This window comes from Abrus precatorius, unplaced genomic scaffold (genome assembly GCF_003935025.1).
Source record: "Abrus precatorius isolate BTA unplaced genomic scaffold, Abrus_2018 Scaffold8, whole genome shotgun sequence".
In the NCBI taxonomy this organism is placed as follows: Eukaryota; Viridiplantae; Streptophyta; class Magnoliopsida; order Fabales; family Fabaceae; genus Abrus; species Abrus precatorius.
The window spans coordinates 1,633,140-1,655,728 of NW_020874428.1; the positions used below are offsets into that span (position 1 = coordinate 1,633,140).

At 34.6% G+C, this 22,589-nt stretch overlaps 1 protein-coding gene across 4 annotated transcripts in view; it reads left to right on the top strand.

Moving 5' to 3' along the window:
- The first annotated feature begins 395 nt into the window (after positions 1-395).
- LOC113845923 overlaps positions 396-22,589 on the top strand; it is a 31,073-nt gene continuing 8,879 nt past the window's right edge. For 2 of the 4 annotated variants that reach the window (XM_027473627.1, XM_027473628.1), the window contains exons 1-13: positions 396-2,617; positions 6,557-6,755; positions 6,854-6,913; positions 7,802-7,906; positions 8,750-8,890; positions 10,629-10,691; positions 12,376-12,606; positions 12,701-12,784; positions 13,233-13,390; positions 19,361-19,883; positions 20,984-21,154; positions 21,312-21,371; positions 22,148-22,270. In XM_027473627.1, the coding sequence (XP_027329428.1) occupies positions 681-2,617; positions 6,557-6,755; positions 6,854-6,913; positions 7,802-7,906; positions 8,750-8,890; positions 10,629-10,691; positions 12,376-12,606; positions 12,701-12,784; positions 13,233-13,390; positions 19,361-19,883; positions 20,984-21,154; positions 21,312-21,371; positions 22,148-22,270 (3,855 nt within the window). In that variant the 5' untranslated portion in view covers positions 396-680. The remainder of the gene's footprint in view (positions 2,618-6,556; positions 6,756-6,853; positions 6,914-7,801; positions 7,907-8,749; positions 8,891-10,628; positions 10,692-12,375; positions 12,607-12,700; positions 12,785-13,232; positions 13,391-19,360; positions 19,884-20,983; positions 21,155-21,311; positions 21,372-22,147; positions 22,271-22,589) is intronic. The other 2 variants (XM_027473629.1, XM_027473630.1) reach the window with 2 other exon arrangements.

Sequence of the window (22,589 nt, forward strand, 5' to 3'; positions counted from 1 at the left end):
GTGTGTAAATATCAGAAAGAAAATGTATCATACATAAAGATTATAATAAAAAATTATTTTTCAAAAAATAAAATAAAATAATATTTAAATTTAAAATAACAATATTATATAAAAGTTATTAACATGAACTATTTTAATTTTTTATTTAAGAACTTATTGACAACTCTTTGTATACAAAATCGAATTAAAAATATTATAATTTTAATTATTATTTTGTTATATATATATATATATAAAAGTATAACATTCTTAATTTTAACTTTTAAAAATCATGTTTTAAATATAAAACGACCATCATCTGAAAATAAATTACCATTTTCATAAGTCATTATTATGTAGAAGCCAATGCATTTTTGTTTGTTTCCCTTCCCTCGAGACGCAACCGAACGATTTCATACGTCCTTTCTCTGAGTCAATCAGAAGCATTGCGCAGGGTCTCACACCCATAAGCAAAATCCAACGCAGACAAACCAAAAATCTCAGACTCTTCACACCCTTGATTCTTCGCCCCTAAGGTTGTCTGTGGCTTAGAGAGTAACAACACAGTTTCACATGTCCACAACTTCCTCCTAAATAACCAACGTTGTTGATTAAGTGACGCACTATAGCCGTGTTTCGCTTCAATGATTCTTCCGAATAAGAATCATTGCTCCACGGTTCCTGTTAGATGAGACCCCACAATGAGTCTGAAAAGCCATTCCTTGTTCTTGGGTACTACCTTCCATGGTTCTTTGGAATGTGGCGCCAGCAAGAGGAACCCTTTTCGTTTGGACAAAAGAAAGTTACCAAAGAAGGGACTTTGGGGTTGCAGGTGCTGCGTGTCTTCAAAACGGTGTCGTTTGGTAAGCCAGGCGTTACTGTCTTCACATTTTTGCATGCAAAACGCTGGGTTATTAAGAAAAAACCTGATTTTGAGAACTGGGTCGAGGTTAGAATGTGCTAAAGAACCCTTTTTTAGGAGTAAGACTTTGGTGAGTTATTTGAACCCTTTGTGGAAAGAGGGTCTTCTTTTGCTCAGGGCTTCTGTGTTCACTGCTGTTTTTTCTGGGATATGTGTTTTGGTGTGGTATGGGCAGAATAAGGCTAAGGGTTATATTGAGGCAAATTTGTTACCTTCTGTTTGTACGGCAATTAGCGAGCACATTCAGCGTGACCTTGTGTTTGGCAAGGTTCGTCGAATCTCGCCACTGAGCATTACATTGGAGTCTTGCTCTTTTGGCCCTCATAAGGAGGAATTTTCATGTGGTGAGGCTCCCACGGTGAAGCTTCGCCTCCGTCCTTTTGCAAGCCTGAGGAGGGGGAAGTTGGTGATTGACGCGGTTTTGTCGCAGCCAAGTTTGTTGGTAGTGCAGAAGAAGGATTTTACTTGGTTGGGAATTCCTTTCAGTGAAGGTGGCAGGGAGAGGCGGTTTTCAGCTGAAGAAGGGATTGATCATCGTACAAGAACCAGGAGGCTTGCACGAGAGGAAGCTGTTTCGCGGTGGGAAAGAGAAAGGGATGATGCAGCCCGGGAAGCTGCTGAGGTGGGGTACTTTGTTTCCGAGTGGAGTTGTGGTCTATCCCAAGGTGATGATGGTTTAAAGGAGATTGAAACTCGCATAACAGAATCAACCGAGTCTGCACCCTTTTTCTGTGTGAATGACGGGAAGCACGATCATCGGTTCATGGACAAAGGTATTAATTATGATATGAAACATGCAGCTTTGGAAAAATCATTTGGAGTGAGATTTCCCGGATCAGGATTTCGATTTTGGTCCAGATTAATATCTGGGCCTAGGAAACACAAATTCAAGAGAAAGGCTAATGGGAGTAACATCAGTGCATCTGGTGTTGCAATAAAAAAAAGAATGTTTGAACGTAGTGCATCAGCTGCTCATGCATACTTTCATGATCTATCGCAATGGAAGTTAGTGGAACCTTCATCATCTTCTGAATGTTTTCTATTTATGAGTCATGATGTGCATTTGGGGAAAAGTGAGGTTGACAGAAAAACAAAATCTGTTATTGTTGGTGATGAAATTAGAAGTGACGATAGCCAAAGTGGAACACGATTAAAAGATATGGGAATCCAGTCCCCTTCAGTAAATGAAAATGATAGCAGTCACTCGGATTATTTTAAATTTGTCTCTGATCCAACTTTACAGACCAGAGGGAGTGAATTTGAAAATTTGCAATCTAGTGATGTTGTTGCAGAACCTACTAATCCGAATAGTACAGAGAAAAATGAGGAGTTTGTACGCCATGTTGATGTTGCTGACAATCATATTGATAATGATAATTTTTCTGGGGGCCAAGGTTTGACATCTGAAGATTTTGTTTTTGGGGAGCCTAAGAGTCAGCTGGCAACATATTTTCGAATTCCATTTGAACCCTTGCTTGTGAAATTTGGCTTAACTTCATTTTTAAGAAATATTGAGTTGATATCTAGCTTTCTCTCTAGTCCCATTGAAAAGCTGAAGTCTGATGTGGGTCTGAAAGTTGAGGATATTGTCTCAGAACATGTTGATGGGGCAGAATTTGTGCAGTCTGAAGGCATTACCCTGCCTGTTACATTGGATTCAGTTCGTTTCAGAGGTGCAACATTGATGCTACTTGCATATGGTGACAGGGAAGTTAGGTGAGAAATGATCTTGTCATTTACTACTTAATCTGTAACCAACTCTATAGATGAAGTGATGTCAGACCCACTTACCAGCTTATGGTTTTAATATTATGTACATAATTAGAGAGGTTGTGCTAGGTTTTCTTCTAGAAGTACATCACATTCACAGTTAACCTGCTAACACTAATAATAATAGCTCAGTTTTAAAGTAGTATGGAAGTTATTCTTCTAAAAGTGTGGATCTCTAGTTGACATATTTGATGAGCCATTCTTGCAGGAAGTTGTTAAAAGTAATTTAACTCAGATATTATGAAAAACCTAGAAGTATGAAGAATTAATGTTTGTAATGGATAGAACATCCTCTGAATGCCAATCATAGGATGTTCAAATACAATTGTAGAGAAGAGAGAGAGAGAGAGGTGAGAAACCTGTAATAGGATACACTACAAAGTTTGGCAATCCCAATATTTATATTGCTAGGTTAAGTGAGTAGTACACAAGTGGGCTGCGGCTGAGCTGGGCCCGTATACTCAATACTTTACCCTATTGACCTTTAATATAATAACTCTATAATCCCTTCTAGTTGGAGCAGAGATATTAATCCTGCCCAGCTTGTCACAAATAAAATCACTATGCACCAATTCGAGGCCATTGCGGTTGTGGACAAATTTGCAAGTTGGTCACTTGCCTAACATAGGAGGTAGATACAAGACGCTCTTGAACTTTCTCTTGGATGAATTAACAGTCTATCTCAATGTGCTTTGTTCTTCCATGAAAAACTGAATTTGATGTCCCAAAAAGTTAGCTCGTATGAGGAGGACTACCCAAACACTTATAAGTAGTATTTTGATTCTATTTCTAACCAATGTGAGACATCTTAATATACTTCTCTTGCACCCAAGAGTGGACATTTAGTATGTGAAGTTTGCAGAATTGGACATATGTGGATGGTTCAACAGGACTAAGCATCTGTGGGCAGTCCAACATTTAAATTGGATAGACTCTGATACTATAGTAAAAAAACTTAGGCCTAACTCACTCCCAAAAACTAGCTCGTAGGAGGAGAACTATCCAAGTGCTTATAAAGAGTATTCTTGACTCTATTTCTAGCTATGGTGGGATATTTTAACAGATGTAAGGTGTATGGCAGCCTGTTATCACACCACAGTTTCATAGGAGATGTGTTCTCAAATCCCATCTCATCCAAGATTTGTCTTACCCATATTAGTTGAGAAGTAGTTGAGCCATAGATCTGTATTCTGCTTTCACACTGGATCTTGCCTCCACATTTTGCTTCTTTCTTTTCTAAAATATTAAATTACCTCCTAAGAATACACAATATCTTTTGGTGGATTTTTTGTTCATAGAAGATCCTTCCTAATCTACATTAGAAAAGGCCTCTGCCTGCATGTGTCCTCCATTATCACGGTACACAGTCCCTTTTCCTAATGCATTCTTTAAATACTTAACAAAGTGGATTAGTGGTTCCCAATAAATGCCAGTTGGATAAGACATAACTATACTTACAATAGTTAATGGAAAACAATATCAGCCTAATAATAGTCATATAGTTCAGCTTCGTGACCAATATTTTATATTTCTGTGGGTTAGATGAAGTAACTCCATTAGCTGTCAACTTAAACCCTAGTTCCATAGGGGTCTCACATGGTTTGGCTCCCATTAGATTAGTCTTAGTCAATAGGTCTAGAACATGCTTCCTTTTCAAAAGGAAGATCCTTTTCTTTGAATACATAACTTCAATTCCCAAGAAGTACTCCAATGTGGTCTTTAGTCTGAAACTTGGTATGGATAAAAGTCTTCTATTTGTCAATTTCTTCACTATCACTTCTTGTAATTACAATATCACCAACATACACCACAAGTAAAATGTTCCCTAGATTAGTGTGTTTAAAAAAATAGTATGATCACTCTGACTTCTTTTTGGTTCAAATTCTAGAATCCACCTCACTGAATTTCCTAAATCATGATCTAGTGATTGCTTCAAGCTATACATTGATTTCTTTAGATGATACACCTGTTCATACTCCCTTTGAGCAACAAACCTAAGTGGTTGCTCCATCTACACTTCTTGTAAGTTACTGTGCAAGATGGCATTCTTCACATTCAATTGAAACAAGGGCCAGTAATGAATGGCAACAAGAAAGGCAAGAAGGCGAACAAATGGAAGCTCAGCAATAGGGGAAAAAGTGTTAGTATAGTCAACTTCATTTGTTTGGGATACCCTTTGGCAACTAGACTTGTTTTTAAGCATACTACAAAACCATCACAATTCACCTTGACAATATAAATTCACTTGCATCCGATAGCCTGCTTCTCAGTGGGAAAGGGAACCAAATCCCAAGTTTCATTTTACTAAAGAGTCATCATTTCTTCTTCTATAGCCTATCTCCGTCCATCATGATTTATTGCTGCGTCTAAAAGAGATTTTGGAATACGAAGAAAATCTATGCCAACAACAGAAAGGACTTAGAATTAGAAAACAAAATAAGCAAAAGAGACATAAGAGGAATAGGATAGGTACCAAAACATTTACCTTTATGTAAGGTTATTGGAAGATCAAGGTTATTAGTAGGATTTGCGGGCACCAGAGGAGGAGGAGGTTGAGTATCCTCTAGAGGAGCATCACTTGAAACTTTTGTGCGACAATGAGAGTGTGTCTGCTCAAATAACTTGAAACCTGTACATCAATAGGAGTTGGAAGAGTAGAGTTGATAAGGGTATGAGTTAAGAATGAATCACCTGACTAACAGACCGGCAAGGAAGATTAACTCAACACAAAATGGGCAGACCTCAAAGGACAAATTAGCAGAAACAGGATGGCAATCCAATTTTGGAGAGAAGCAACAATACATTTTCTAGTTATGAGTAACTCAAGAACACACACTTCAAGGACTTCAGATCCAACTTATTTACTTGTACCGAACATCATACTCAAAACATGAAATGATCTGATTAATTTCCTGCCTTCCCTTCCCCAGACTCCTTTCTATTTATACATTTAGCATACCAACTTATTATAGTAGAATATTCTGTTGTACAGTTACAAGACCTCAGGGATCTGTCCCTTACCACCCCTCTATTATACCCAGTGTAGACCCTTTTAATGAAGGGTTTCCAAACCCATATACTCAATATAAACCCTACCAACCTTTAATATAATAACTCTTAACAACCCTAAATCAATATACTGTGGGTCTCTATCTTTGGTTGATCCTATGTGTTCCTTTCAAGAATTTATTTTTTTATATATTTTCATTTTCCTTTTTCCTTCTTCTGTGAGTCAAATATGTATATGCATATTTCAGAATGCAGATGAACATCCCAAAATTTTGCTTTTGCTTATCTAGTTCTATCAAATACTCATGCTGCCATTTGGCAATAGTTTCTTGAGTTTTGACTTTTGACAAAATTGTAATACGGAAAAACATATCTTTCTTGTGTACCCTTGAAGCTTGAAAAATTTAATTCAGCTTCTAAAAGAGTATGTAAAAATACTTATTTGAAGGAAGATTTTCTGTTTTTGGTGTATAACACAAGGTAATTTTGATGTCACTTTCCATCACTGAGAGATTAAATTCATGTTCGTTTTGTTTGGTGGACCACAATGCCATTACTTCTATCTTTGGGGTGATTGATGAATTAAATGAGTTTTAATCACTCAATGTTATTGAATATCTTAGTTTTTATTTTAATCTTAAGAAATGGCAACTGTTGCTGGGTTTACTGTTAGTTTTAACTGTAACATATTTTACTTGGATTTGGCATACTTTTGCATCATGAAGGTTCTCAATTTAGCTTGTCATGTTGGTACTAAAGACTATTTACTTAGTTATGTCACTGTTGTATCTTAAATTGTAGTCACTGGGCACAAAAATCTTATCCCTAAAAATGACGGTATGTGTGAATTGAAGTGTTCTTTACTCTTACTTTCAGAGAGATGGAGAATGTCGATGGACATGTAAAGTTCCAAAACCACTATAGTCGCATACATGTACATCTGAGTGGAAATTGTAATACTTGGAGATCAGATATTATGTCTGAAGATGGGGGCTGGTTGTCTGCCAATGTTTTTGTTGACACTATTGAGCAGAATTGGCATGCTAATTTAAAAGTTGATAGTCTTTTTGTCCCGGTAAGGTTTATAGTAGTTTAAAGTTCCAATATTTCTTTCTTAGTCATTTAATTTCTGCAGATTGCTTATATAGCTTGTCTGACTTGAGTTTCGTGCAGCTGTTTGAAAGAATCCTCGAAATTCCAATTACATGGTCTAAAGGGAGGGCCAGTGGCGAGGTGCCATTCTAACTTTAGTTCATTTACTTTTCTATTCAATTTCATAGTTTAATAAGACCTTTTTTTGAGTTAAAAACTGTATTTCTTACATATAATGTTAAGGTGCTTGCTATGGTACTCCTAAACTTGAGAGGGCATTGAATACTCTCTTTAGATTGAAGGTTGTGGTTCTTTTAATATTTTAGAAATTAAAAGAGTATTTACATCTTTTTCAAATAAACGACTAACTCCAATATCTATTAATATAAAATTAACGGTCATAATTTTTCTATACTCTCTCATTTTACAGAGTACCGTAGAATTTACCTAATGTTAAATACAAATGCTGAATTTACTTGTTGTGACTGGTTTTTAGTGGTTCTATAACCCTAAAATCTGCCTCATGGCTGGGAAAATTAGTTTGAGTTAAAGAACTAGAGTGACCTGAGCAATGTGAGTAATTGGTTGTTGTTTTATCTGACATGGTCGTTGAACCCACTGGAGTGTCACTATCCTAGACTATCATTCTGGTATTCTGATTATCTGGTTATTTAATTTCCTCTGTTATAATGTTCACTTTTGCTATTAATACTATTAAAGCTATTTGCAGGTTTCTTTGACAATACATATACTCATGTGGAGATTAGTTTTGATATGTTAATGGAAACTTCTATGCCACCTGTTTTATAGATTCAATTGCTTAGTTTTAGTATATTACTATACTACTTGATGAATTAATATGCTATTTCCTAGGCACATAAGTGCTATCATTTTTGGCTCAGGTTGTGGAACTTCTATATCGCATTTTACCTCTTGTTCTTCAGACTGATATAATTATCTGGGTGTGATGCTAATTTTTCTTGATATATATAACTTTTCCTTATGTAATATTTATTACACTTTGTTTAGGTTCACTTGTGCATGTCAAAGGGGGAGACTTTTCCAAATTTTCATGGACAGCTTGATGTGACAGGGTTGGATTTCCAACTATTGGATGCTCCCTCATACTTTTCTGTATGACTTCCTATACTCTCCTCTTTTGGCTTCTTTTCCATATATTTGATGTCCCTTCATTGGTGTAATTAGGCTTGGTGTCTTTTGAAAGGTAACCCAACAATTGCATACTTGTTCTATGTGATATTCGTCACTGAACAATGTAATATTAAAAGTTCTATTTATTGGTTAAGTGCAGTTGCAGTACTAAAAAAATACTTTCTCTCTGCATTATTTAGTCAAATAAGGATTTGTGTGAGGAAGGTAGGTGGCAATATTTTTCTGGATAGTTGTCCTTTCTTGTCTCATATGGTCCATCGATTGGGAATATTAGAAATATGATATATTGGGAGGCCAGAAAAATTAAAGGTTCTGAGGGATCCATTCTTACATCCTCTAGTTTGAAAGTTTTAGTTTATATTGTTCTTGATGGGGTTCTCTTTATAATTTCATATTTTGTAAAATTTCAATAGAAACTTTTGTTTGTTCTTATTCTGTTTTTTTTTTTTTAAATTCCTATCAACAAAAGGCATTTATTGAGATAATTGAATCAAGCTGTGTCATAGCCGGAAAAAAGTTATTTTAAAATTGAATTACATGCATCATCAATGTGTCATACAATTGTTTGTGTTGGACATTTGTCCAACAAGTGTGTCAGCATCAAACTGTTATGTAAGTGCTGTTTAGATCTCTTTGTATCTGTACTTACCTTAGTGAAATACTGGATTTATCAAAAATCACATATGCATATGTAGTACTTAGGCATATAGATATGCAACTGTATTAAATATTTTTCATGTCGATGAACATAAACTGAAATATGGCTTTTCCTCATTTTGTTATGTCTTTTGTATGTCATTGAAGAACATATCAGCAAGTTTATGTTTTCGTGGTCAAAGAATATTTTTACACAATGCAAATGGCTGGTTTGGTAGTGTTCCTCTAGAAGCATCAGGAGACTTTGGCATTCATCCTGAAGAAGGGGAGTTTCATCTTATGTGTCAGGTACTCTCTCTTTCACACACACACACACAATTACAAGACCCATATTGAGAATAGTAGGAAGTTGAATGTGGTACTTAAGCCATGGGGTTCTCACCTAATATACTAGTCTTTTGGATTAAGCTCTCCTTAAGTGCTTCAATCATACTAATTGACATTAGATTTGAGCTGCAAAAAAGGCTACCTATAGCCTGGATTGTGGTATGATGTACCAAATATTAAGGGATGGGTGAAGCTGTGAATGTAAGAGAGAAGGGTACCAAACTTGAAGGGAGAGGACTACCAAGCTTTATAAAGAGTATTCTGCCTTTATTCCTAACCAATGTAGGACTTCTTAATACATCCCCCTCACGCCTAGGACTGCATCTTTGGTGCGGTGAAGTTTGCAGAATTGATATTTGCAGGTGGCTCAAGGGGACCAGACATTTGTAAGTGGCCAAACATTTGAACTAGATAGATTCTTTTACCATGTTAAGAGAAGAAAACAAAAGGGCATTGATGGAATGTCTGTGTATTTGATATACAGTGGAGAGCTTTATTTATAATGGCAAAGTAATGATGACAAAATAATTATATACAATTATCTAATTACCATAATTACAAAGATACTAGTTTTCTTAATTAACATATTTACATATTTAACAGTGATGATAGAATAAAGCTGTTATGGACATTAGCTTTTAAACAGGTGTCACTGTTATGAATCTCACATTGGGTAGAATAGAAAACACAACGTGGTACCTAAGCCATGATGAGAGCCTAAAACACAACGTGGTACCTAAGCCATGATGAGAGCCTAAGTCATAACACATAAGAAGAGACCAACCACCCTAAAGACTATGTCATAATCATTAATCTGCTTAATTATGGGAGGTTGTCTACTGAAATTATATAAATATCTATTAGGATTCAAGTGCAAGGTATGGGACTTGAGTTCTACATTGGACATATGAGATTCTAGTGTAAGGTTTATAAAGCCTTGAGTCCTCCAATTACAATGGCTAAATTTTGTGGTATGGTTCTAATCAATTGGTATTAGAGCATTTTACCATGTTTCTTAGTTGCAAACGAGTAGCATTAGTCTTGATATAAGTAAGCATGGTATGATTGTATTGTTTGCCTAGGACTAGTCAAATGGCTAGTGCACAGCCAACCCATGTTAGGCATCTATTCTGCAAAGATGGTGGGATATTACGATCTAATTGCAAGGTATGGGACTTGAGTCCCGCATTGGAAGTATGAGATTCTAGTGTGGGGTTTATAAGACTTTTGGCTATCCAATTATAAGCTTTTGTGTTGCTGGTGCGGTTCTCTCAAAGTTCTTACTAATTGATCTTGCTTAATTCTTCCTGTATATATATCTTGCCTTTATGAACATACAAATTCTGGTCAGAACCTATCATTTACACATCTGATTCAGTCATGACTGGTAGTGAGAACGGTTTGCATGTATCTTTTAAAGTTGTATTCCAATTTCCAAACCACAGTTGAAAACTGAATTTGAGTGGGCCATATGATATAATTGTAAAATAAATATTGTTTAATCTTTTCTGCTATGGAAAACTACTGTCAATATTGCTTTTATTATAAATGAGGAAGCAGTGTAAAATCTGCATCTAGTCAGTAGTTAGCAGGATTCTTTATGGCAAGTTTATTTTACATATTCACACCTTGATCAATTTTGTGAGATATGATTGGGATTCTTTTCATCTTTCTAACAGTTGTATGATCAAATTTCCAGGTTCCTAGTGTTGAAGTGAATGCTTTAATGAGAACTTTTAAGATGAGACCTCTCCTATTCCCGGTACATTTCTTTAGTTCAGTGCATTAGTTTTAATACATGATAGTTTTGAATAAACTAGAACTTGACTTGATTGAGTGAAAACTGATTGTTCTTATTAATTTGAAACTGTACATAACATCACACTATATAGACTAGGCTTATTTTCCTAAAATCAAGCTCCATCTGTAGTAAATGATTATTTACTGGTTTACAAATGTAACCAATGTGGGATTGTTACAATACTAAAGTTGTTGATACCACTTAAGTGTATTACCAATAATTCTGGAGCAGATCATAAATAGGGAATTTTCAAGACAATTCTAAAACATATATTGATATATAGGAGTCAAGTATTTGCATATTCATGTTTGGCATACTTTCTGTTTCATGAAAGTGAAATTTTAAATTTGAAGTTGGAAGTAATGTTGTCAAGATCCCGATCTTACTTAGGATCGGGAAGGGGGGGTCAAATATCTTAAATCGTGGGATTGTAAAATAGATCTTAAGATACTACCAAACATGTAAAACTATACTTAAACATATATATAAGCATAAAAAATAACATACATAAGGAAATTAACATCTAAATCACATAATTTAATTAAACATAATTTAAAAGTCATAGATTCTAGATCCAATACAAAATATAATTAGTCAAACTAGCACTAATTTATTACAATAAATTTTGCAACCCCCAATTAGGATAATCAAACACTTAGAACCAGCCACACCCACAAAAAACTATGAAACAAAGCAGTGAACCAGAACAACAAACACTAACCAACAAAAAATCAGTGGGAAGAAGAAAGGAAAGATTGAGAGATTATCGCACAGAACAGCAAATACCAACCAACCAAAACAGTTGAAAGCTTGAAACCCACACTGTAGAAGTGCAAAATCAGAACCCAAACAGAGAGAAGATGAGAGATTGAGTGCTGTTGTAGTTCAAAACAGAGAGATGAGAGATTGAGTGTTGTTGACTCGTCGCACGGTTCAGAACAGAGAAGATGAGAGAATGGGGTGTTGTTGCTCGGAAGAGAACTTGAGAATGGAAAAAAATTACCCTAGAACTGTTTTTAAAATCCGGGTCACAAAAACCCGACCCAAAAACCTAACCCGCAAAAGCCCAACCCAGAAACCCAAGTTCAAAAACTGACCCAGAAAATTGTGCCCCATGATCGGATTGGATCGTTGATCCTACGATCCCAAGGAAGAAGATCGGGATCTCATTTGATCTTGCTGATGTCTGATCCCAGTTCCGATCAAGATCGTGAGGGAGGTTCCAGATCGTAAGATTGTATGATCTTGCAATTTTAATCGCGATTTTAACAACATTGGTTGGAAGGATCAACTTTATGCAAGCTTACCTTCTATAACCTTCTTCACATTCAGAAGATTCTTTTTATATAATTATTATTTTCTCTAAAAAATGAATTACATTTTGCCAGTGAAATTCATATATCTGATAGATGATATAGCTGATAACGAGCTTTGATAAAAAAAATAAAATTACTACAAACTGAACTAGTTATTCCAGATTTACATAATAAAAGTGGAAATGTAGATTTTCAAAATTTGTAAGTCATGGCAAAAACCCCTAGGATCAATTAAACTTCTTTCCTTTCTTAAAATAGGAAGTTATATTTCCTTATAAAATACTAATCTCTATGTTTCTCTTTTCTTTTCACATAATTTTTTATTGCAGCTAGCTGGATCAGTAACTGCTTTATTTAATTGTCAAGGACCGCTTGATACTCCTGTGTTTGTTGGCACTGGAATGGTTTCTAGAACATTCTCTCATTTACAGACTGAGACTCCTGCATCTGTAGCATCTGAAGTACTTGCTATAAGTAAGGAAGCTGGAGCACTGGCAGCATTTGATCGTGTCCCATTCTCATATGTATCTGCTAATTTTACTTTCAACACTGATAACTGCGTAAGTTGACATGGAATAATAATTTAGCATTGGTTGGTTGTGTGTAGTGACTCATTGTAAAAGTGTTACTATGGCTTCACTTTGCATATTGTAGGTTGCTGATTTATATGGAATTAGGGCATGCCTTGTAGATGGTGGTGAAATTCGTGGGGCTGGAAATGCATGGATATGCCCAGAGGTATGCAGATGCCTGTTAGAATGCCTTTTTTTCTATAATTTTTTTTACTATACCATATTCAGACATGGACTGATTTTATTGAACTGGAACTACTTGGATGCCTTAGCATTGTCATATCCACCATATATACACTCACTTTTTGACCTTTTCTTTGGGGGTAAAAAGGAAATTTTATCATCAAATTTTTCTGTTAGTTTTCAAAAGCTACTGATTTAATCCTCTTTATCAGCTTTAAATATCTTCTATGTAACACAATGAAGTGATAGTTGTGTGTGGAAATGTAGTGATTCTCACACTAATCTGGAATTTAGGAGGTTTAATCATTTGGCTAAACATAACTTGTTTGAATATCTTTTCCTAATAGTTTGCCTTCCCAAAGAAAAATAAACAATGTCTCTCTAGAACTGTGTTCCCAACCCCTACTAATGTATACCAATTTTGTTTGCAGGGTGAGGAGGATGAGACAGCAATAGATGTGAACTTATCTGGAAGTTTGGCCTTTGATAACATTGTGCTTCGTTATATACCAAGTTATTATCATCAAATGCCTCTTAAATTAGGGGTATTAAATGGAGAAACAAAACTATCAGGATCTCTTTTAAGACCGTAAGATGAACCTTTCTCCAGTTTTTTTTATAATGTCTACCGTTCTTGGTAATTAGTTTTTATTGACTATAATTTTTAGCATTATTATTGCTTACAATAACACATCTGTTTGGGAGGGTGAGCCTTGAGGCAATAGTAAAATTGTTACCTTGGGATCTAGTTGTGGAAACCAGAAACAGTCTCTTTGCTCCTGTAGGTTAGGTTAAATACATTTGAACACCCCCCATGCTTCTCTCGTGGGAACCACATGTGTAGGTTGTCCTTTTTCTTTTTTTGCAGTCAAGGGTGACTCATTATTAGATATATGATAGGATTTGAAGCCATTTTAAATTCATGTTAGGTCTAATTCAATCCCAAAAGCTAGCTTGTATGGTACTGATGTCTTAGTCTTTACAAGTTTTACTTTTGCCATATTTGTTGTCGATGTAGGATCTCATTAATTGGAATTCATATACTGTCGGAATTAGTGTCAACTCTCAAGTAGAATTGGAAACATTGGATCATGGGAATGTTCATAATCCACTTTATTATTCTTCTGAATACACACTGTAATTAATTCTTTGGTGTATAAAAAGGCAATTCACAAATTACATTCCTACTGTATTCTCAAGAAGCACACCCTGTTTTAGTTTTGGAAAGGTCCCAGAAAGGAGTTGAATGGTGGAGTTAGCATGATTTATGCAGACAGATAGATATAGGAGCTCTTTCTAGGAAGGTGGAATTGTGGAATGATCAAGGCTAGGGAGTGACTGGAGTGATGGAGACAAACCTGTTTGTGAAGAACTGGTCAGATGACATGTTTGTTGTTACCAGAAAGGTGAGATTGCCTGTGCCCACAATTTGGTGATCATCAAAGGCTGAAGGAAACAAACATCCTGTGAGGGTGTTGCAACTTGCAGCCAAGCTGAAATAGGTAGGCTTATCAGAAAAGCAACATGGTGTTCTGTGGTTGGCCCTGGGGCAAACTGGACCAGAGAAGTATGCCATTCATCTGCCAATGGCTGGAAAAGTCATTGGAGAGTGGCTCCCAAGGTCTGTTTTCCAGCAACAGTATTCCATCATGTATGCAACTGCATGCATGTTAGGTAATGACAATGGTCTGTGGATAACATTTTTGGTTATGGAACTGCCAAGTTTCCAACGAGAAAAGAAATAATAAAGGCCTAGGATTGGCCAAAACAGATGAGCTAAACTTGCATGGAAAAGAATTATCGGGCAAATAGTTGGACACATGCTACTGATGAGTAAGCTGCTAGAAAATGAGATAACCACTGAAATTAGAATATGATAAAATCAGGCACCCAAAAAAGGGGTTCTATATTTTTGGAACCCAGCAGAAGAATAGATAAGATGTGCAAACTCATTTTGATGAAATAACTTTTAAAAGAACTTTGGCTAAGGGAGATTATGCATATGACTTGCATCATTGTGAAAACCAAGCAACTTTTCATATTGCAGGCAATTCAGTGTTTCATGAGTGGACCAAGCACAATAACTAGAATGTTACTTCCTCAGTGTAAAGTCCCTAACAAGAGATATCGTCACTACCTTCACCAAATCCCTAAGAGGTCTTCAAATATGTTATTTGTGTAACAAGCTTAGTGCTTATGATCTGTATGCTCCATTGAGGGACTAGTGTTAGAAACTTGTATTATTATTACTGTTGTTGTTTAGGTTCATTGTACATATAGCAGTTAGCCCATTAGCTATCTTATAAATATTGGAGTTATTATAAACTCTTTATCATAGTAATATATATTTATCTCTTCATCATGGAATCATCATATTAATATATATTTAGCTGCCCAATGTGTAATTGAGACACATGGTTTCTGCATATGATTGCTTTTATTCTCTCTCTCAATATTATTATGATTATGTAAACTAAGGAGGAGGATTTAGAAATGAGCCAATAGGAACTGGAGGCTTAGTGATGAATCGAAAGTGCAAGGGTTTTTTTTCAAGTAATAAAAAATATTGTCTACACAAGAAATGTCATTAAATACTAAATAATTGAAATTCAACTATCTAAACTCGCTCAATTATTATAATTAAGATAAAGAAATTTTAAAAAGACAGAAAATTGAAGTGTAAATCAATTTAAAAGGGTGAATTCAAATTTGAGGAAACTTCTAGGGATTAGTTTTACTGCAAATAAAAATTGATGAACTTAACCAAAATAGGCTATGCTAATTCTTGATTGTTGTAAAGGCAAATTACCCTAAAGTGATTTTGTTTTCTTTCAGAATATACTAACATATTTAATTAAACTATTTTTTATTTTTGTGGTAGTTATATCTAATTAAACCTATTGATTTTAATAGCAATTCAATGATTTCTTGAGAAACCTAGCATACTTTTGTGGTCTAGAATCTCAGGTTTAATTTTGTGGTTTCTATTGGCAAGTTTCACCTTTCAGTCCTTTTCTTATGGTGTGTTTGAATGACAGGTGAAATAAAGAGAAAAGAATTAAGAGGGTGAGAAATAGACTAGAAATTGAGTGGAATAGACGTGTTATTTGGAGAAGTTAAAATAAGAGCAAAAGAAATATAAAAAATTGCTTTCTCTTGTTTTAAAAAAAAAAAAGAGTGAAAAGAAATAATAAGTGAATTAAATTTAATACACAAAATTCAATTTTTTATGATTTTTTTTTCTTAATGAACAAGTCATTTTTTAAATATTTTTATATTATATTAATTTTATTTTAAAGTCAGTACACAAAAGAAAGAAAGCTTTTTCCATCTTCTCTCCTCCTATCCAAATGACCAATTCCTTCTCTCTCCCTCCAACTGAACAAAGTATTAACATCTAATATCATGCAAATGAGGGGCTAACAAATTTGTAACTATTAGGAGCACCAAAAATTGAATCAAGATTAACAAAAGATCAGAAATATTCAAAATATTGACATCAATCTAATTTCAGTTACTCTTTATCCTTAGCTACTCAATTATGATTTGGTTACAAGCCAAAGCAACAAATAGAAACACAATAAAGAACAAGAACAAGACAGAATAGTGAAGAAATAAGAAGTTCTAAGCTCTCCCTTGAAATTATGTTGATCTTGTAGATTCTGTAGAGATGCTTTCGAGAATTCTACCCCAAGTCTTCATTTTCACTTTGATCTCATTGAGAGTTCTTGATGGCTTGCTAATGATGTGAAATCCTTAGAATGCGATTCTTTTAGGTTTAATTAGTCTGGGGCTATATAACTTCAGTTCCTTAGAATGTTTCTTTTATGATTAATTAGATTTGAACTTTATAACTGCTTTTGCCCTATTTAATTTAGCTGAGGAACTTCTAAAAATAAATCAGATAATACAAATAGGGCCATTTAGAAATAGGTTGGGGCTTCATAAATGCTTTAACCATGGACCTTTAAATCTTCATATTTTAACTCTTATAGTGCATTCATATACACACAAAATATGTGAAAGTAGGAACTTGAACAAAAACAAATAAAAATGACTTGAAAAGATAACTATAGAAGGAAGAATTTGAATAATTCTGTATCTAATTGATTCATATATGGGAGTTTTTCACTGTATTTATAGGCTAATTTTGTCCTAATTATAGTAATTACAAGAGGATCATATCAAATAAAAAACTGTACAAATCATAGCCAATCAAATCTGTCCTAATTACAGAAAACAAATCTGGTCTAATTATGGTAATCAGAATCTCTCTTAATTATGGTAATCACAACAAAATGCATGATAAACACAACCTCAAATGTATGATTATGAATGATTTAAATGTGAATTTGACCTATAAATCCTATGCATGATATGCACTCATCAAATCATGCTACATCTTAGCTTGTTACGCGCTTCTAGCGTTTTCCTAAGCATCCAATTTGATCTCATCCAATTCATTTATTCAGCAACTCTTTTGCTCATTCCATATAGTAAGCTTCATTCCCCAAAATACATTGTGCTCAATAAACTTAGCATACTTTGTGATTTAAAATCTAGTTCAACTTCAGAATTTCTGGCAATAAGGTTTATTTTTCAGTCCTTCCTTTACCATCTAATATCTTGCAAATAAGGGACTCAACAAATTCTCAAGCATTAAGAGCACAAAGAATTGAATCAAGAAAATCACGATTAACAAAAGAAAGATCATGAAATATTCAAAACATCACATCTATCTAATATGGGTTACTTCCAATTCCTAGAATAAAAAAATTACTCAATTATTGTTTGGTTACAATTATTTGGTTTTTGACCAAACTCAATGCTATTGTGTGATTTATGTAACTGATCTCACCTAGTAGGATAAGACATGGTTGTTATTATTGTATTGTTTGGTTACAAGTCAAAGCAATGAATAGAAACAAGAATAAGAAAAAGTAGGGAACGAAAAACAAGGAATCATATTCTCTCCCTTAGAAATACATTATTCTTGTAGATCCCCTAGAGATGCCTTCAAAAATCCTACTTGAGGTCTCCAAATTCGCTTTGATCTCAGTGGGAGAGGTGTGTGTTAAGATGTTCCACGTTTCTTATAAATAGTTAGAATACTCCTTATAAGGATTAAGGTAGTCTTCTTCGTATGATTTAACTTTTGAGAGTGAGTTAATACTTTTCCTCCAATTTTATCCAGTATGTCAAACATAATATCAAGAGTAGAAAAATTCTATTTCAGTTTCTTTTCTTCTTCTCTGAGGACCTTGACAATACATGTCCATGTGTTAGCTTGTTTGGTGTTTTTTCTCTACTCTTCTATTACTTCTGTTTTGTTCTTATTTCCTTACTACACTAGCTGATATCTTATGGTAAGTGGTCCTTTCCCCTGTCTCTTATTCTGTGCTACGTGTGTGCTGGTCTGTGGTTCACTCATTTTCTAGTGTCTCCCTCTGTTTGCTCTGTTTGGCTGGTCTAGTGGTCCTTTTTTTTCTTGTATTTGTTGCTTTATTTGGATTGTCCAATGGTCTCCCCTCTCTCTTGTATTTACTGCCACATTCTGTTTGTTAGTGAAGAATGCGTCAATCAAAGAAGGAAGTTGATATCACTTGGAACCATTGTGAAAGTGTTCTCCCACATAGACTTCTATTGTTCTTATGTTTTTTGGGGTAGTATAGCAAGAATGAAATATCATCTTGCTAGAACTAGAGAAGTAAGTGCCTGTACTAGTGTTCTAGATGAAATCAAGGAAATGTTCAGCAAAATATTGAGAAACAAAGAAAAGAAAAAAGATCAAATGAGTCTTGAGTGTTTGGAAGAAGGAAAAGAAGATACTACTGCAAAAGGGGGAATAATTGACTCATTTGTTTGTAAAGCTAACAAGCAAAAGACAATGAATCAAGTGTTGAGGATGACGAATGATCATACACTATAGTTACTTGCTATTATTTTTTGTTTATCTTTTTGAAAGACTCTATGTTGAATTTAAGCAGTTATTTTTTTTTTTTTTGTTAAAGTGACTGACTATTATAATAATTTGAATCCTAACTTGCTTACAAGTGTTTGTCACCTTGTTAGTTATATGATATTTGACTTATATACTATCTGATTTCAAGATGTTAATATAGATGTTTTGATATTTCTTTATGTTGCAATGCTCTTATATTTATGTTTTAAATTATTGTTCTTGAATCTTAGGATTTGAGATATGATTTGATTCGTGATTCCAAAAACAGGTTTTACGATTTACAATTTGAATCCCGATTTAACTATCTTGCTTTTGATCATTTTTATTAACTACTGAATGTTTGAATTATGCTTATTGTTACATTGGTGAAATTTTTTATTGATATTCTGCAAGTATTTTTACAATATTTTACATTTTTTTAACATGGCCACCATGATTTCACTGTTGTCCATTTTGCAATCCACCAAACATCTTTGATTTTTGGCTTGCCTCCAAAGGCTGCCATTCACGATTAAGAACACTTGGTGCCAATTTTATTCTTGGTAACCTTTTCGCCCTTTATCATAATTTCTTCCTTTATATGATATTTTATTGCAGAAGGTTTGATATAAAATGGACTGCACCTACAGCGGAAGGTTCTTTCAGTGACACTCGTGGGGATATCATAATCTCACATGATTTTATTACTGTGAATTCTGCTTCAGCTGCATTTGATCTGCATATCAGGGTTCAAACATCTTACCTTGATGAATTTTATCTTAAAAGAGAAGAATTTAATGCTCCAAGAGAAATTCCATTTACTATTGAAGGAGTTGAGTTGGACTTGCGTATGCGTGGGTTTGAATTCTTCAGTTTGGTTTCAACATACGCTATGGATTCCCCAAGGCCTTTACATTTGAAAGCAGCTGGAAGGATCAAGTTTCAGGGAAAGGTTTATAAACCTAATGGCAATATTTGTGAACAAAATTTTGAGATGAATAGGCAGCATGTGCAAATATTGGAGAAAGGAATTGCAGATAGTCTCGTTGGTGAAATTTCAATCTCTGGTCTCAAACTGAATCAACTAATGCTTGCACCTCAGTTATCTGGGTTGTTGAAACTTTCTCCTGAGCGTATCAAGGTGATGCGCAAAACTATTTCTTCATAAAATAGGTTTTGTTTTGAAATATTATAGGTTTGTTGAAGTTTACCTCACTGCCCAGCCATATCGTATCACATTACAGTATCATCATTCATGGACATGGTGTCCACTGAAGATGTTTGAATTTAATATTGGATGTGTTGGAAATATGTAACTATAGTAATGCTATAAATAGGTAAGGTTATATCTTTGTAACTACGGTAATTAGGTAACTATACATTCTTGTAATGCATTCTTGTATTAATAATTCCTAATATAAATATATGTTCTGTTGTGTAGTTTAGACACTGGAATTCCATCATATGTCTCTTGTTTTCTCATTTTCTCAACAGGATAAATTACAAAAAATGAATTCTTGGTAATGACTTTCCTAGTTCAGTAATAATTAACCTATCAATCAGGTAGCTATACTCAAAAATGGTTTTTTGAACAATCATTTATTGTCTTAATCAGCCACTTGAGCGATTGGTTGGTTTTCTATTCCAAGAAATCCTTTTTCTAATTCCCCCTATATTATTACATGATCCATGAATATTGGTCATATTTGATGGGGAAAATCTTTGGTTCTAGTGTGAATATGTTATTCACTTAAAACATTTTTTCATACAGTATGTTTATTCTTGGTGCTTGTGTTAAGCAGCTGATAGCTGGCATATCTTTGTAGCCAGGATCAAACTCTTCTCTTAAGATTGACTGGGTTTGTCTGTGGTAGAACATGGTCAACTGGGCATACTGCTTTGTAGTTTTGTGGGCCATGCTTCCCTTTATGAATTTTGTTAGTTTAGAGAATTGATATCTACAGTTTAAGTTTAGTAAGTTGATTCATCCACTTGCTAGTTGTCTTATTGATCAGAACACTCCTTTGTGCTATATATATATATATACACACACATTTCTAAAGTAGATTTTTTTACCTGCAGTCTAGATATCATAACCAATTAGTCATGTAACAGGTTTTTATTTTGAGGTAACATGTTTATGTCATCAAGTTTTGGCTGGGTTTCTGTGAGGCAGCTTACAGATCATCTGGCTCTATTTATTATATCTTGTTGTAACTTCCAATTACTTTTGGAATACAGTTGGATGCCTCTGGCAGGCCTGATGAAAGTCTTGCAGTGGAGTTTGTTGGGCCACTACAATCTAGTAGCGAAGATGGTCTGCAAAGTGGAAAACTTTTGTCTATTTCACTTCAGAAAGGGCAATTGAGGGCTAACATATGTTTTCAACCATTTCATTCTGCTAACTTGGAGGTAAACCATATTTAAATTTTGGGCCCCACTATTTGAATCTAGATCTATTTGTTTCTCCACTTTTATTATTTAGGTCACTTTGTATTAGGCCAAAAGTTGGTACTTGGTATTGAAAATCTTACTTTTCTTTCTCCTTTTTTGTGTGTGGCTTACTTAGGTACGACATTTTCCACTTGATGAATTGGAGCTTGCTTCTCTCAGGGGAACTATACAAAGAGTAAGGCATCAGATCAGCCTATTTGAACTCATTTTCACTAACTGTCCTTGCTCTATGCTGTACTTTGTTGCACATATCTAGATCATTGCAAAGTTGGTCCAATTATGTCAGGGAGAGTATCTCTTTGAGCAATCCAACTTGACATTTGATTCCATCTAGGAGAACTCTAGATGACTCGCTAGTTTATTGGCAAGAATTAATTGTCAAGTTTGTACCATTCCAAATTATTAAGTGATTAGAACCTTGGGAGAACCACACTACAAAAGCTTGCGCTTGAAGTTGGAGAGCTCAAGGCCTTGTTAGCCTCACACAAGAATTCTGTACTACTGATGTAGTACTTAAATCCTATACCTGAAATTGGGTCTTAACATTAAGATATTAGGAGAAGGCCAACGAATATTAATATCTCTGTTGCTCCTTAATGCAAAAGCTCTTTAGGCTTAAAATGTGACAAATCAGAGGCTGTAATGCCACTATGGGACCAACAAACCCAAAACTTAGATGATAGGGTAAGGCCCAGAAAATTAATATATCTAACATAAAGTACATCAATATACAAATACATTTAGAGGAGAGATGGACAAGTTCAACAAAATGGAGAATCAAAAACTCTAATATGCATCTTTGACATTTCAATCAACTTTATTGCTTTTCCTCAACTTTTGTCCATTTTTTTTTTCAGTCCAACCTGAATTATAACCTGGTTGAGACATTATCTCATAGTCATTGTCATTCAATCATATATGATCTTCAACTGGATGCTTCTTTGCTTTCAGGCAGAAATCCAGCTTAATCTTCAAAAAAGAAGAGGGCATGGAGTCCTATCTGTACTTCAGCCAAAATTCAGTGGTGTGCTTGGTGAAGCTCTAGATGTGGCAGCTCGGTGGAGCGGAGATGTTGTGAGTGCATAAGACCATCCTTTTATTTGTTTGTACCTGAACTTTTGTTACCTGTTTCTTTATTTATTGCTATCCTGGGAATTATCTGATTATCTGATTGTTGTGTTAGTGTGTAGACAATGTTGAGTGAGAGGGTTATTTTACAACCTCTTTATCAATGATCATGATTAAAAGTTACTTAAAGGTCACATGACCACAGAAAAAATCCATGACTTTTTATGTTCTAAATCTAATCTTAACCATTGATGTAAGATCTGATGGTATGCATTTTTCTCTCTCTACACATACACACATATGAACATATGAAATAGTACGAATT